The sequence below is a fragment of the Balearica regulorum genome, chromosome 4 (assembly GCF_011004875.1).
Source record: "Balearica regulorum gibbericeps isolate bBalReg1 chromosome 4, bBalReg1.pri, whole genome shotgun sequence".
Taxonomy (NCBI): domain Eukaryota; kingdom Metazoa; phylum Chordata; class Aves; order Gruiformes; family Gruidae; genus Balearica; species Balearica regulorum.
The window spans coordinates 18,670,313-18,687,513 of NC_046187.1; the positions used below are offsets into that span (position 1 = coordinate 18,670,313).

The following is a 17,201-nucleotide window of genomic DNA, read 5'->3' on the forward strand; positions in this document are numbered from 1 at the left end:
ATCTGGCCAAGAAAACTTCAGTGTAGAACTCCATATTATTCCTGCATGACCTTGTTTTCAGCTACATACTGATGGTACTGGGAAGATGATTTCAGATGGAAAGAGCTGGATGAAACAGACTGAAGGCAGATGTAGAAGGGACACATTTACCCTCTTCTGATCAGATAAGGATGCTTTGCTTCACAAGATCCACAGTTTCTTAAAATGAGTTAAAATAGTTAAAAAGTGAGTAGGGATAGCTGGGTTTCCCAGCTGGACTTCTGTGGTTGGGGTCCAATACAATAACATTAGCAGGGTGAACAGACAGGTCTATTTATTTACTAATCACGTGCTCACCTTCCAAGGGTAACCACATGAGAAACTGAAAAGTCTGTCGGGGGGGAGGGTGTTTCCTTTTTCTGAGGGTGGGGAGGTTAGGTAATTATCCTCTGCTTTTCTGTGTGCCCATCATTAAAAGGAAATTGGGTATAACATACCATACCATAGGTCTTCATACTTGTGAGGACAAGCAGCAACTGCTGGGACTTTGTACTGATTTGTGTTTCCCACAAGTTGTAATTTGATGTAAATTGTTTGCTTGACACCAAAGTGGGCTTCATGAAGCCTATTATGCAAAAATCAGTTCCTGTTTCTAAATCGTTTGGCACATATCTGAAAACATATAAAGGAAGATTTCAACTGCCTTAACCATACTGTCTAGTTACCATAACCATTTTTTTGTTTCTAAAAACCAGACATACCTAAATCCTCTGAATTCACTATTTATGTTAAAACAGTAGCAGCAGTGTATCAACTACCTACGTTTACTTACTTCGCTTGTTGACAACTGTAGTCCTGAACATCTTCTGTCTTCACTTTAAAGCTCCTTCATACTGGTGTACTGCCCACACGGCTAGTCAATTTGCCTCTGCTTCTATCTACACAGAATTAATTTTCCTTCCTTGAACTACACTGCTCTGAAAAAGGCACAATTTTCCAACTGTGCTGGTATGCTGGAGGGAATAAAAGTCATAGTATTACTGTGACAAATGGAAAAAAAGCTCTTTTCCTTTTTTAAGTCATCCTATTGCTAGCTAAAATACCATTAAACAAGCAAGATAGTGCTGTTTCAGTTTTGGGACACCAGAACACTGTGGGCTACTATTTCGAAGAGTAAAAACCTAGGATAATCACAGGCCTCTGAACTTACTTCCATCATTGCAATGCAGAATGCTGTCAAAATAGTACTCTTATATCCTCCTGACAGCACAAGTCACAAGCTTTAGTTCTGGTAAGCAGTGCTGGGACAGGAATACTGCTCAAACCCTCAAATGGTGTCCTGTGCTGGCTGATGGCAGTTATTCATTATCCAAGGTTCCCATACCTTGAAGTATGGGAAGATGAAGATTTCCTTTCAGAACAGTTTTCACTGTTTACAATATCACTAAAACATTGAGTTACTTAGAACCTGATATCCTGGCCTCCCACCTCAAACCTGGCTGCTTTAAGCAGAGTAGATTACATTGTTGTCAGATCACTGCAAGAGCATTCAAGTGCAAACACACCCAAAAAATGTGATACGGGTCTCGATGCCCAGGGATGCTAAGAAACGGGGGGGGGGGGGGGGAATATCCTCTTCCTTTCACCACAGTGTGGAAACTCTCCAGAAGGGAACCCACAGTTCTTCAAGTTGGTGGTTTTGGTTTGGATTTTTTTTTTTTCTTTTTCCAAATGGGCACTGAAGAACAGAAGAGCATTGAAAATTTAAAACGTGTACAGCCCTTTTGTTGCAATTTTTTTTTTAAGCAAAGCAACCACAGTGAAGGATGCCATGTAAGACCAAGAAAAATCAGTCGCAAGCACACAAAAATACCCAGACCCACTGATCAGTGTACTTCAAGTGTATTTTTTATTTACAGAGTGGAGATGCCTAATCAGTTATAAGTTTAGACACCTGATAATTCAGCTTTTTTTGTAAAAGTATATAAATATATACATGAAACTCTAGGAAGTAAACATTATTAACTGTGATACTTACAGTAAGCATTCACTACTATCCTTATGCTATCAGGCACCTCTTAGAGCTTAAATGCTGATTTCAGGATACCCTCTATAAAATAGCTGTAACTGTACTAAAAGGGAAAAAAAATCTGTGCCATAAACAAGCTTTGAAAAGAGACTAGTAAAATGTCTTTGTAATAAAGTTTGCCTTGATAAAAACACTGCTTCATCCCTCCCACTCCCCCACCCCATAAGAAACAAATACCCCAAAACAGTTGCAGAACTGCAGGAAGTATTATAAGATTACTTTTTTCTTCTTCTTTAGTTTTTTTTTTTTAAATTAAAATATTTTTATTTCAGTATTTTATCACATATTAAGGAAGCTGCAAAAAATGCAGCTTTATTAAATATTATTTACTGTTATACAAAAAATCTCACATATGTGTTCACAGGGCTGAAGACATTAGTGGTATTGTATGAGTTATCCCTTTTCCTTATAACTATATACCTTATTTGGAATAATGGAGAGGCTTTATAGAAAAGACATTTGACAGCAGACAAAGAAAGGGACTGGAAAACTATTGGCAGAACAAAGAAAATATGTGAGAACCTCTAGACCTCCTTGCTTCCTTATTTTAAAAGCACTCCTGCCTTAGTATTTCATTTGACTCTCTGCTGTTGTTCATGTTGGAGATGATTCAGGACATGAAGGACAACTTGATAGCAGAAAATATACTGATCCTGCAAGGGAAAGGAAATCACAGAAATATGAAAAAAGCTTGCACCACCTAAGCAATTCATGCTCACCTGCACTTCGCAGGTGCAGAGCACTTGATTTTAATATTATTTCTACAATTAAATGAACAAACCCCACAAAACAAACAAAAAAACCCCCACCACAATGGAAAACTATGCAACCTCAACTTAAAACAATTACAGGCACTCCCCTGCCACTAAAGATCTATTTTCACATGGCACATTTATCCTCCTTTCACACCAAAACCACCTCAAGCAGAGCAAGTACATAAGTAGAAAAGATGACAGCAAGTGAATTTCTAGGTCTTGCATCAATGCCAACTAATACATAACTCAGATATAGTGCAACTTCTTATCTTAATCTCAGTGATACAGGTGTGGGGGCTAATACATGGTTTGGGGTGTGAGGTGGGGCTGATTAAAAAATGTGGTTTGGTTTTAGGTTTTTTGGTGTTTTTTTTTTAAACTATGATTTGACAATTCCTTCACATTCAAAGAAAAAGTGCAGATTTTAACAAGACCTTGTGATATCCAACTCTAAGGTAAAGTTAATTAGCTCTAGATCTAGATTATTCCTAACACATTCTGGCTGGGTATCTCCCCAAAGGAGATTTCAAGACATCTCTGGTAGGATCACTGACTCATAGCAGCCAGTTAGGCCTTCTCTTCAGTTTATAATGCAATTTTTAGCCAAAAAAGCTCAGCTGATTTCCTCTATAACACACGGTTTTGAAGAAGAAAACTCCCAACTGTGCCAAGAAACTTTCTGTGATGCACACATCAGAGTTAGAATTCCAGCGTCTTTCCTTCAGCGTGTACCTGGGGTAGCCAGACTCACCTCTGTCTGAACCATCCCATGTCTCTGCAGACGCATCGTGCGTACCAGGTCTGAGATGTCAAACTAACAAAACAAACAGCAAGTTAAACATTCAAAAAAAGACGTATGTGCATATAAAGGAAACATTCCCAGCATCAAACCAAGGAATCCAACTAGGTACGTTAAACATTTAGTAGTGAAACAAGTAACAATTCAGCCGATGCATGTCTGGTAGATAACCAGCACATGCTGTCTCTGGGCAATATGGATGTCGCCCTCCTACATCAGACACCCTCCTTTTGTTCTTCTTCCCTGTGCACAAGCTTTTTTGCTTACTGTTACTGGGAGCTGAGCATGCAGAAGATAGAGCCCCTTGGTCCAACCTAACAAAACGCTTTTTATTTCCCCAAGTCTATAAAGTTCTAGACAGTTATTCAGTGGGTGCTTAGAAACCCCGCTGAGCTAAGCACGACATAGTTCATCTTCTCTACAAATTCTCAAAGAGATTAGCTACAGCAGGCCACTGAAGGACATAAACATAAGGAAGCTAGCACCCTCCTGTGGATCACCCTAGAAAGCATATCCCTGGTTGTGCTGCAAATGTTAATTTACATACCCTCATCTCCAGCTGAGAAGTTTGTACACTCAGTTTTTGATTCAGTTGCCTAAACAGATACTCTGGTTGGCTTCTAGCTGCCCTCTAACAGTTCAGGGATCTCTGACCAACCAAGTGCCACAACTCTCAGTCCTAACGCCATTTAACACAATAGTTCCACTGAGTACATCCAACCAGGTAAGGCAGGCATTTTAACTTTTCCTTCAATAGCCAGAGTCATCATGGCAACACACTGTTGTTCCCAAGCCATACCTCAGAAGTCTGCTATGGTAGGAGATGTCACAGAATCATAGAATGGTTTGGGTTGGAAGGGACCTCAAAGATCGTCTAGTTCCAACCCCCCTGCCATGGGCAGGGATACCCTCCACTAGACCAGGCTGCCTAAAGCCTCATCCAACCTGGCCTTAAACCACTTCTACTGTCCTTGCAAAATACCCTAGAATGCCTCAAATGGCGCCTAACAACGTTGGGATTGCTGAGGTGTCAACAAACAGGACACTTAACAAGACTCCTGGAGCTAATCCAAGAACCAGCAGATTTTAGAGCTCTTCCTCTGCCGATTATCAACAAAGAAACATTTCACAGGTACTGCTGTTTTACACTATGACTTAGGTTACATTAAGATGCGGCCAGCATGCTACTCTCAAAAGCATGGCATATTCTTTGAACAATTGAATAGATTCAATGGAACACATTTCCTGCAAGTCAAAAGCACAGCTTAGCCCATTCTCTTGCGTACTCACATCGAGGTCTCTGCTGATTAATCCTAGAACAACGTCTATACAAATAAGGGTTCCCGATCGTCCAATGCCTGCACTGCAATGAGTTATGATAGGTCCTGATTTGTGGACATGCCGCATGTAGGAGATAAAAGTAAGCAGGTCATCTGGTTGAGAAGGGGTGTCATGGTCAGGCCAGGCGATGAAGTTCAGATGGGAAATGTGCCGTACTTCACCTGTCTGAGGTTTAAAAACAATAACAACAAAATGTAACACACGGGAAGAATAAAAAGACAAAAGGTAAGTTCCCAAAGGAAACTGTCTCAGAAGAGAGGGATTTGCCTAATGAATGTGTTCTGTAATTCAATAAAACAAGAGAAACGATGACCTAAACTGAAAATAACTGGCAAATAATTGAATAGTGTAAGGTTCACTGAGCAGACTGAGCTGATTACATAGAAGAAGAATGAACCAGCCGGACTGAATTATTAGTGAATTTCATAACCCTATATATGTTTCTGTGGCCAAAGGCACCTAGGAAGCCAAAACTTAGTCTCATTAGCAAAATGAAATCATCTCCTCGCCCAACTGCCTTCTCGTATAAAGGTCACAAAGTAGTACAAGTTGCAGCGAGGAAGAATTGCCCAGGAATGATCACTGGGCAAAGAGGAGAAGCCGCGGGTTACTGCTTGATGTAGACATTGTGACTGAAAGCAGACAAACCAGACATACGAGGATAAAAATGCCAACACTCAGAAAAATATTTGCAGCATGCAGAATTAGATTCACTTACCTGAATCTCTTCTAGCTCCAGCACTCTAACGATAAAGCCCTTCAGCTGCTGCAGTCTTACAAGAGCAAGTCGTAGTCTATCATTTATCATGGTGGTTTTATTGAGTACATCTGGCCAGTAACGCTGGCATTTTATCTTTTCTCCTTCAACCTCCTGAGTCATCATGGCAATCACAGTACAGTTTTGCTCCCAAACCATTTGCCAGAAATCTGCTACAGTAGTAGGGAGAGGTCCTTGACATGCAATGTAAACGAACTCCTCATTCCCCACTGGCATGCGAATGAAGCTGGCATTGATGTATCCACCTTCAATCCCAAGAGGTACTCTAGTGGTATCATCTGCAATGCCCCCACAAAAAAAACCCCTTAATGTTATGTGTACACATAATTAGACCTTCACACAATAGAGATGCTGAGCCTTATACACTCACATATTATTTATGTCCACAGATGCTTCCAGATCTTATTAAAAAAAATAAATCACTACAATACTTGCTTTACGATACTAATCAGTATTTCTCTTTGAATACAGAAAAAGATGGCTAGAGGAGAAATCTAAATCAGCAGACAGGCAGGATATGCAATTTGCACTGTAGCACCTCTGAAACTGAAGCTGAATATTCTTCACTCAGAACTAACCTTTGTCAGTTCTCACTTCTCCTCCACACATCTCCCACCTAACAAACAGAATTTTGTTGCAGGAAATCTACTAACAATAGTATACATGTATAGTTTTCAATTTCACATGGGTAAAACTGAAAAGAATCTTGTCTGGCTCCATATGTGTATCATTTAAGACACAGGGTCTGCTGAAATAAATGAAGAATCTGTGAACATCCATCCCTAACCTATTACAGTAATCTATTGTTCACTCATCTTAAACTACTCCACAAATGCTTGCTTTAAATGTGTAGAAAATGAGTGGCAGATTTATATTTTTCCCTACTCAGTAGCAGAACTAGGATTGGGAATCAAACCATCCCACTTCTGATCCCATTCATCTGATCATGCAGGTGGTGACAAAATATCAACAGTGAACTTCAGATTAGTTAGGACTTACAAGGAAGTATGTTTTTGTATCTGTTCTTTTTCCTGTTCTCCTTTGCTTGTCCAATCAAACACTGATCCAAAGGTTTTAACTCCTGAAGGTTCTGTAAAGAAGCAATTACGCGTGCATTAGAAAGCGCTGAATGGTAACAAGTGTTGAGAGCAGTTACCTAACCAAGTCTTTCACAGACAACAATTTAAAAAATACATCCTAATGCAGAGATGTAAAATAATTCATTCATGGAAAGGAATTAAATTTCACATAGCTAAGAAAACGAAACAAAACAAAAAACCTATTACCCAATAAATATTTTATCTCATTCTACCAAAAAAGAGATCATGTAACATGGTTGACTTCAGATTTTGGAAAGGCTGTTTTCACATTCTGCAGTTAGGTTTTGCAGCCTTTGTTTATGCCTGTTAATGTTATATTTACTTCGTAATCTACCAGAAGTAAGATTGATGTAAACACACTTTTGAATTTAATTCCTGGTTCAAACTAATCTTATCTCTCAGGAGCTAGTGGGGGGAAGGGAGAGAAGTCTTTGGTAAAAGAATTAGTTTCATCCCTTTAGAGCTGCAAATTAGGGAACTGTGGTATTTAAGGCAGTGATGAACCAGCCATTCTATTTCTAACTGTTTCATACTAGAAAAAAGGACTTTAAAGGACAAATAGATACTCACTTCAATCTCTTTAGAAGGGACTCCCTGTTCCAGCAATCCACGCAACATCCTGATCACTGACTTCAGTTTGGCTCCTGAGTACTTGCCTCCAGGGAGCACGTTCACAGTAGGGAGTGCAGAAATTTCTTGATTTGTCACTAAAGGGAAATCTAGCAAAACAACAAGACTGATTGATATAAAACAAATAAACAAAAAACTAAAACTAGGGTGCAATGTTGGATCTCCTCATTGCTGTTCACCACTGTACTACCTGTTTTCTCTAGAATGCCTCCATACACCAGAAAGAGTACACAGATGTCTTCCCAGTTTGACAGGCAAAACCAAATTAACTAACAAAACCATTATGAAGCAAAATCAGCTTTGATGAATCCAGGAACAAAAGGAAGTATTTTCCTGAACTTTCAATAAATACATTGAAACAAACTTCAAATACATTTAAAATGTAAATTCTTCACAGAATAATCTACAAAATTGATAAATGCACACAGGGATGAATTCAGAACTCTCCACTTAAACATCACAGATTGTGGCTTTGTTTTTAGTACTTATACTCAACACGTCTTTCAAGTGGTAATAATAAAGATGTGTTAAATGCATCCGTTTTTCCAATAAATCTTGCTTTCTATCAGGCCTTCAGTGTTTCTCTGAAGCACAAAATTAATAAACCACGAGTCTCTCTGGTACTGCAATTAAAAATGTCCTAAATCTACTGACTTAGTCTAAAGGTTAACATAGATTATCCTTTTTCTTTTAATGAATGCAGAGAAAAGGCTGCTGTATATGAATTTCAGGAACTGACATTTCTAATGCTATCTCAGAAAGTAAAGACTAGATTCTGCCAAACACATCAAATAGTGTTCCACTCTGCCACATCAAGCAGCAGGGGAAGAACAAGAGTCAAGATTCAACTCCACTACAACTACAGGCCCAATATTGCCAATACTTGTTCTTATTAACTCTTACGCATTTTAAAATTTGCTTCTGGCATTTTGTCTATTTAATGTGAGCCTCAGTTTTCCACTGATTATTTGTTAAAATTCTTGCCTTTATTTACACATTCCTGGCTGATTGATTCAATTGGCAATTCATCACTTCCCCAGGTGATTTCATCTTCATCTACTTGGCTCATGGGAGGTTGTGGAGGAGATCTATAAGAGGACAAGGTATGGAAGTAAGAAAGAACACCTAGAAATAACCAACACATTTGCAATCTAATAAAAAATTACCAGAAAGTAATTTATAGCTACATGTATTTCTGGACTGGACCATACCAGTAATCTCAAAAAAACACTGTTTTTTGGTTTTGTTAAATCCCCAGTGGGGATTTGAAAAAGGTAACAGTGGGAAAAAAGCCAGGAAAACATGAATCTGGTAATAACTATCACTGCAATTACTTTTCCAAGGCTAAGCAGTCACATAACATCCAGTACCATTCACATAACTCACTACCTATACACAAGAATATCTATGTTCAATTGCAAGTTTTCTAGATTTAAGATGGTGATAAACATATTAAGTATTTCAGGTCATACTGTCACTGCTTATGCAAAGTCTCAACCCAAAATTTCCCAGAAACTTATCAAAACATAAAAATAAGTATAAACACTTAGACTGAAGCTTCACTTAGACTAAGGACTAAAATTATTTCACACGGAGAAATGATCTTGTGAATTTCCAAGATTCAAGGTAGCTCAAAATAACAGCTAGTAACTTGGCCAGGCATATCCTTAGTTTTCCATGTAAAAAAAAAAAAAAAAAAAAAAAGCCCAAGCACCCAAATGGGAACAGATGGACCAGTGGAACTATAATGTTTTGTTTCTGTGCTCTAAAACCAGAAAAAGTAACATTAATGAAGTTTATAAAGATTCAAACTGAAGATAGCATTGTCTGAATGTTTTCTTCACGTGCAAGTACCAAATCGTTAGTACAATGCCAATTAAGTTATCTGGAGCCATTTGAACACAGCCCAGTTACTTGTTATAACCACCTATCAAAGGCATAAACAAAACCAGGGATAGTAAACAACATAAGGCTGAGTAGTATTCAGGCAAATTATAACCTTTTAAATAACAACAATAGACAGAGTGCAATTCAACAGACATTGCACAGATATTTTATTGGGTTTGTTTTGAGGTGTTTGTTTGTTTGGGTTTGTTTCCTCCTCTTCCTCATTATAACATATCCCTCTTCAGAGGTTCATATTTCACAGGTTTGCTTTCAAGCAACACTAGAAAAGAAATCCTACCTTTCTGGCATAGCTTTTACTTCGCAATAGTCTTCACAACCATTTACATGGGTTGGCTAGTGGAAGAAATATTTCAAAACATATTAAAGGACATAGTTATAGCACTTACCCAGTGTAAATTTTAAACAATTAACAGCTACATGGACTATTTCTGAAGGGCACTAAGTTCAATGCAGCACATAATGAAAGACTTTCCTCTTTTAGACATCTCATTAACCCAAAATAACAGAGGACAAGAATGCTGAGCACTTGAGAGGCTGTACACTGTAATAAGGCCAAAAAGCTATCTCAAAATCATTCCTGACTCACAGCAGCAGTATAGCCATCTATATTTTCTTCAGTTGACTTTTTGTTTCTAATATTTAAAAACACTTTATGAGGTAAGTTTGATAGTGAAAACTTCTGCCTCCTGCCAAGCTACAATTCCTATATACAACACAAGAGGGCTGTACCTCTAAATGACAGGTACCTCTATACATTCCTTCCTCAACAGATGATTAAGACTCAGCAGAGAAGTCATTTTGATCCCCCTTTCAAGAAAAACTCTACAAACCCACTACTTATAAGGCCAGCTTCCAAGTTTCCACTGCCATACTCAGAATTTTATTTATGGATCTCCTAGAGCACACTGACACAGAGACAGATTCCTGATTTGACACTCAGCTCTACTAACTGGACAGAAAGCTGCAACAGGCAGGATGTGCTGGATAGACAGAGTACTGCTGATTTGAAATCTAAGACAAAACCTGGGCATCTAGTGACTAGTGATGTAAAACAGGGCATGCAATAATGTAGGGTGAACCACATACAGAAGTTATTCAAGTTAATGAACATATCCTAGCAAAAAGTAGAAGGAAAAGAAATCTCAAATTTACAGTTTGGACAGTTAAAGTCTACACAGCATTCATTGTAACTGCTTTCCTTCTTTGAGCAGGAATCAAAGAAATCTTTTAGATTAAATGCCTGAAATAATATTAACAAGGTGGTTATTATTGCCCTTTTTGTAAAAATGTTGTTGAGCTATAAAAGAGAAACAGTGTAAAATAACTTTATGCTTTGATCTCTTACATAGTTAATTTATGATAGAATAATCATACACTATTTAAAAAATAAATGTTTTTACGCCATGTACAGATACTACTGGCGAGGATGTTTTCATTTAAAAGACATGTAAGGATATTTCCACAAGTTCTATGCCAATAAGGAAAATAATAAATTGAAAGAACATCTGAGAAAGCAGTATCAGTAGACAAATATCTGCCAGCTTCTTGCCATCCCACCTCTGAAAAATCTTCAGGTAAAGATGACCCATCACAGTCTGTGTCTTCAGTCAGCTGCTCTTCAAGTTCTGTCAGCTTCCCATTCATCTCTACTAGAACAGGAAAATCAGGAGATACAGCATAAACCTTCTCACAGATGTGAATCCTGTTACACCTGTCTGGCACTACACACGGAATACAGGTGCCAGAATAATGAAGAAAGATCTTTTAAGTTTTTTTGCTACCAGTTGGTTAGAAAAGAGGTCTTACTGTATAGGATAATCAGACTTTAGGCTTCTTTAACTGGAACAGCTGTCATTACATGTGAGGTTGTTTGCATAGCTAACAGAATATCTGTGCCACAGCATAATGGCTGTACAGGTTAGTGCTAGTGAGTTAGCAGATTCCCATGTTAATAGCATTTCTGCAACTCAGTTACATTTAGACCAGCAGTTGGTCTAAACCAGGATCCTACATGCTCTTTGTATTAACAAGACCTAATTAAGATGTGCCAGATAAAATCTGACTTGTATCTGTCTGCTACAGTAGTTCCCAGATGCCCTATCTTATGGAGTCAATTCATCTTCAGCTGCAAAGGCTAGATCCTAGCTACAAGAAATTGGTAGTAGTGGAGCTCCAATGATATTCCTCACCTGAGGTCCTGATGCAGCCGGAACCTCAGTGTTCCCTGATTTCTAATGTAATGACCATGGACAATAATCCAATGAACTTGAAGAGCAGCAAAAGAGCTAAAATAATTAAAATTTTGGAAGGTATATCTTGAGTTCTAAAAGGAACCTCTACAGGAGTAGCAAGCATCTTGCTTGAACTTTTGGAGCATACACACACAGTGTAACACCACAAAGGAACTACAAATCCTACTCCATGCTGAATTTCAGTTAGCAACAACTGGAGCTGAGGGCATGGAATTAAGGAAAAAAAAAAAAGTATAGACAGATACTGAAAAAAATATTTTTTCTAAAAGAGACAAATCAGATTGGCAAATTGTTTGGTTTTGACAGATCTCAACATGTTTCCAAGTTGTGCAATCCGCAATCAATGAAATATTGAAAAGCTTCAGCATTTCAACATGACCGTAGCTGCAGAACCATGTACCTAAACAACATGAATTCTCACTTAAGAGACAATTCCAGAATGGGATTCGTTTTCCCAGACTACTTAAAGCAAAATTCAGATTTATCAAACCAGAACTCAACTCATTAAATTGCATCTGAAGTTCTGGTTGCTGGAATCAGCAACCATTTGTCTGTGTTCTACTTGGGAAACTTTCAGTTCACAATGTCAATTCTCCATCTTGCCAAATCAATTGCTTACTTGACACTTTGTTTCAAAAAACATTTTGCTGTTAATGATATGGTTTTTTAATGGCTCATGTTACCTGGCAGGTGATCTTCTGATGCAGCCTTCTTCAGATGTAAAAGACTCTGAGCCTCTGAAGTTGCATTATTACGATTTAAGAGGTTCTGGGCTTCTTCATCTACAACATCCAACAGATACTGTACAACTTCATTGTGATCATCCTCATCATAATACTCATCATCTGGAACCTCTGTTTCTAAAGAGAAATAGTATAATATGAGAAGTTTTCCCAATATACTATGTTTGGGGGGGGGGGCAGGCATCGTGGTATTTCTAGCTGTTATCATGGCTTTCCTTCATTTTTCTCCAACACAGAATCCAATTTCCATAAATCATCTTCCAACATCAACTAATTCCTCTAAAGCAGAGCACACGACTTGGAGATGATCTTCTAAAATTGACTGCCAGCCTAACATTGCCTAATTTCGGCCTATTCAACAATACCTTGACTCTCTTGTACTTGTTCACTAAAGACTGAATAATGCTGTCCCCGACCTCATCTCCTCTTACCTGATTTGTCACTGTGTTTAGAAAAATCTGGCATCTGATTGGTAAAGCCAAGGGAAGGTGCATCTCCAGATACCGAGAGATTCATTGGCCCTTTTGTGTGACGGATATTGTTTTCTATATTTGCCTGAGAAGGTCCTAGTGTGCCATTGCCATTTATCTAAGAAAGCGAAGAACCGTACAAATTAAACTTGTAAAGAGTCTGGCAGTTTGTTGAAGCAGCAAGCAACCCTTAAAAAGTTCACTACTTAGCAACAAACAAAAAACCCTATTCATATCACATTCTCATCTGAGATAGCTGGGTGATGGGTGGGCAGCTTTTAGGCATGTTAGAAGTTTCACAAGAAAAGAGCAAATAAAAAAAATTTTAAAGTAACTAAGAAAAAACTCATCATGATAAAGAAGCAACTACTACAAGAGAACACATAGTAGTATTTAACATTATTATAACCTCTATAAAACATATGCAGGCTTCAATACTTTTGGTCCTACAACACACCATTTCTCAAAAAAGACAAAGCTGGGGAAAAGAAAGAAAACCATCTAGTAAATGTAACATGCAAGCAAGCTTCTGCAGAAACTGTGAACAGAATGGAGTTTTCTGGATCATAGCCTTGCATCATTCTCATAAGACCATTTGTCTTTTGATAAAATAGTCCCAGAGAAAAAGATGATCACTTAAAAAAGCTTGCATATTTATAATGATCACTGCTTATTCACATCAGCTGACAACAGTGGGTTTGCATACCTTCATTAATGGGTTAATTAATTAATTTTAAAAAACATGTGCAAAGTAGATCCTTTTCTCTGGTTAATGATAAAAGGCACAACTGAGAAATACTTACCTTGGGCCCGTAAGCATCAGCTATCTTTTCTGTTTTATCACAGGGATCACCACAGAAACAGCCTAAACAAAAATGGGACAAAACAACAACTTCACAGCAATTTTTTTTCACAGAAATTAAATTAGCCCCCATCAATTATTTTTATAAGAGAAACAAGGTATATAATATTATGTTATGAAATGAATAACATTTCTGCCTGTCTGGTTACTGGGCATTGCCAAACTTGTGTCTAATGGACTATACTTCATGATGGCTTTTTGAATGTTACATTCAATGGGATCAGAACCAACTCTAAGCAAAGAGAAATGTTGATAAATAGCTTAACAACATACAGTAGAGATACGCACTTTTGGGAAACGGGGCACAGTTCCCTTTCCCTTGAAATGTACAAAATACAGCTCCACAATCACCTGTCAATAACTTTTTTTTCTTAAACATCATCTGATATCTGGGTCCTTGTTTCCCTTCTTGGTAAAGAAAAGAGTGATACTATGGTATCAGAGACCACCTATCCTAGGCACACCATTACTAGTATAATAAATAAGACCAAGTGGAACCAGTGGATGCTATATACCTAGCTACTAGTGAAGTTCTGGATTTTCAAATACATTACACTTTGACAAATGAAGAAACTTGTAGATGAAATAACTGAAGGCTAAGAGTAACCTTGTGTCTTGTTGTGAATCTATGCATGACAAGTTATCTACAGCAAGGGAGTTTTAAGTACGGTCTCCCAAGATTTAGGAGTATCTTGACTAAGTATCTTGACTAAGTTCTTTGAAACAAAACGTGTAGCATATCTGGAAAATATGTGAGCAACACTAAACTGTAAGAGTTGCAATAATTTCATAAGGCAAGATCAATACTCAAAGTTATCTAGATATGCTAAAGGAAGCATGAAAAACAAGACTATGATGAATCAAGACAAATGCAAAGTGCCACATTTCAAAGAAAAAACAAATGCTGAAGATGGTAAGTAACTGCATGAGCAGTTGCTCCGGACAGAAGGAAACATAGGTGATAAAGGATCCTGAGTCTAAGTGACTGAACAAGGAACTATTTAGCAAAAGTAAGTTAATCTCACTCAGGATGTATTAACAGGAATGCTGTCTACACAACCCTCAAAATAATTCTCCCTGTCTGCTTGGCACTGGTGAGCCTCACTCAATGCCGTGTGCGTGACCAGAAGTACCACGCTTAACGATGAAAACAGCAAGATGTCAACAAACTGGAGGGGAGCAATAAAATCAATTTGGGCTCCTTTGGTTTTGGAAAAAAGATGACCAATGTGACATCTCAAGCCCTTTGAAATGTATCAAATCAGTATTTTTATGCCTGGTCATCATCATCATCATCATCATTTAACATCAACAACAACAATTATGATAATAAATTGACTGTTTTGTTGTGGTTTTTTTAACTCCTTGAAAGACTTAGGCTTGATATTAGAGAGAATGTCTAAACAACAAGAGAAATGGAATCATAAAGAGACTATTGTTCAATCTCTTTTTGTGGAGCTTTTAAAAGAAAGATCCAGCAAACATCTGCTGGAGCTGATCTCAGTAAGTGGAGTTCTAGTGTAGCCACTGGACAAGGATGGTATCTTAACACCTATATCAGTTCATTCATTTTTGTAAATGTGCATTTCACTTGAAATAAGTAAGCAAATCTTACCATTAGCTTTCATTGGCCGTGGATTTGAACTATCGGGGCTTTTGGATTTTGGAAGCACTGCATGACCATCTCTATAAAAAGAAATGTTTACAGAAATTTTTATTAAAAAATAAATAAATCATGGTAATCATCAGATATTGATGTAAATATGTACTACCAGTAAAACTATGGCTGGAAGACTTCAAAAATGAAATAAATGTTTCAGTCCCAGGAAAATATTAAAACAGACTAATCTGGTGAGTTTTTTAGACTGCTAAAAAACTGCCATAAAAGAAGCAGCAGGGATCAGTGAAAATACAGCATCACACTAGGATCTATGGCATAGGGTTTTGACATTCACCAGTGTGCTGGGACATCCATGTGACAGTAGAACTATTTAAGCATGAAACAACATTTTATCTCCTTTTTATGATTATAGAATCAGTTTTAAGAAAAAGGACTAATTGTATTTAAATAACCTGTGTCATATTTTGAAAATGGCATTTTGAACACTTGCACTTCATAGCTGGACACAGCCTTGTCTTCCCAAGAAGCAAAGCACAGCAAGTACTAAGTACCTTTCTGCTTCCCTGAAGCATACAAACTGTGAATATACAGATCCTTTTTGTGGCGTTAGTCCTCAATAACATGTCACCTAGCACCACTGTGGTGAATTAGTTGTCATATCAGGAACATGTTTTACACTCATACAATCATGCAAGAAAAACAAAAAGTACAGGGAAGAATTTGCTTCCAAAACATACCTGGTCGCTTTAAGCACCACTTTTGGAAGGTATGTTTCCAACAGTCTTTTGGCTTCTTTCAGAGTCATCCCCTGTGTGCTTACTCCATTAATGTAATGGATAATATCTAGCACATGGAGACTCTCCTCTCTGGCAGCAACCGATTTGGGGAGAATGTCACTAATATACACAACCTGGTAAAGACTGTCATGACCTCCTGATAACAACAAACCTTTGCAGGGAAAAAGAAAACAAAAAATCAAGTTCTTTCTTTTTAACCGAAGGGAAAAAGTTTGCTTTATAGCAAAAAGCAGTATACTGCTGTCTTACCTAGCTCCTCCTTATGGCATGTTAGTGTAATATCAGGCAGTAAATGAGGCAACACTGGCATCTTAGGTAACTCCAAAACACGCCCTAGCACTAATCTGACAGTCTTTGGGGCAGCACGGAGAAAGTTTACTGCATCGGTATGACTCATGTTAGTGACATCAATGTCATTAACCTGCAAAAATAAAAGCGTCAGATATATCCTTGTTAGGTTCCAAGTAAAACAGTTAGCATTACTGCTGAAACATTTATTACTGTTTCTATTGTTGATATTTGACATTAAAGGACAAAACAATAGATGCTTTATCAACAACAGTTGCAGTTCATCATACTTACCGAAGGAGCCAGAATACATAAATGTAACTAAACTTTGGCAAGTGAAGAAACAAGTTTACAGTCCAAATGACAAAATATTAAATGATCTGAAGAGGTATATTATTTTACTGTTCCTATTTAAAAATTGGAATGCTATAACTGCATAGGCCAACACCTGAAAGTCTGACTCACAGACTAACCCAATTTAACTTGTATTTGCCTAACTTTAAGGTTTAATAGTATTCAGCAGCGCTTCAGTATCCTGATTTAGCAATGACTCCGTGTTATGCACTTTGTCACTATTGCTCACGCTCTGTAAGCCTAAATGGAAGTTTTCAGTCGATTAGAAACTAATAGCAAGGTCCTGCACATGGGTTGGGGCAACCCCCGGTATCGCTACAGGCTGGGGGATGAAGGGATTGAGAGCAGCCCTGCAGAGAAGGACTTGGGGGTACTGGTGGATGAAAAGCTGGACACGAGCCAGCAATGTGTGCTGCAGCCCAGAAAGCCAATGGT

General features: G+C 37.9%; 1 protein-coding gene across 5 annotated transcripts in view; it reads right to left on the reverse strand.

The window, feature by feature from the left end:
- Positions 1–1,871: 1,871 nt before the first annotated feature.
- Positions 1,872–17,201, reverse strand: part of PTPN13 (protein tyrosine phosphatase non-receptor type 13) — a 125,427-nt gene continuing 110,097 nt past the window's right edge. For 4 of the 5 annotated variants that reach the window (XM_075751333.1, XM_075751332.1, XM_075751329.1 and 1 more), the window contains 15 exons: positions 16,374–16,545; positions 16,065–16,275; positions 15,322–15,392; positions 13,648–13,709; positions 12,806–12,962; positions 12,315–12,491; positions 10,937–11,028; positions 9,657–9,712; positions 8,456–8,559; positions 7,412–7,560; positions 6,741–6,831; positions 5,682–6,019; positions 4,913–5,128; positions 3,575–3,637; positions 1,872–2,721 (listed from right to left, as the gene is read on the reverse strand). In XM_075751333.1, the coding sequence (XP_075607448.1) occupies positions 2,641–2,721; positions 3,575–3,637; positions 4,913–5,128; positions 5,682–6,019; positions 6,741–6,831; positions 7,412–7,560; positions 8,456–8,559; positions 9,657–9,712; positions 10,937–11,028; positions 12,315–12,491; positions 12,806–12,962; positions 13,648–13,709; positions 15,322–15,392; positions 16,065–16,275; positions 16,374–16,545 (2,040 nt within the window). In that variant the 3' untranslated portion in view covers positions 1,872–2,640. The remainder of the gene's footprint in view (positions 2,722–3,574; positions 3,638–4,912; positions 5,129–5,681; positions 6,020–6,740; positions 6,832–7,411; positions 7,561–8,455; positions 8,560–9,656; positions 9,713–10,936; positions 11,029–12,314; positions 12,492–12,805; positions 12,963–13,647; positions 13,710–15,321; positions 15,393–16,064; positions 16,276–16,373; positions 16,546–17,201) is intronic. The other variant, XM_075751331.1, reaches the window with a different exon arrangement.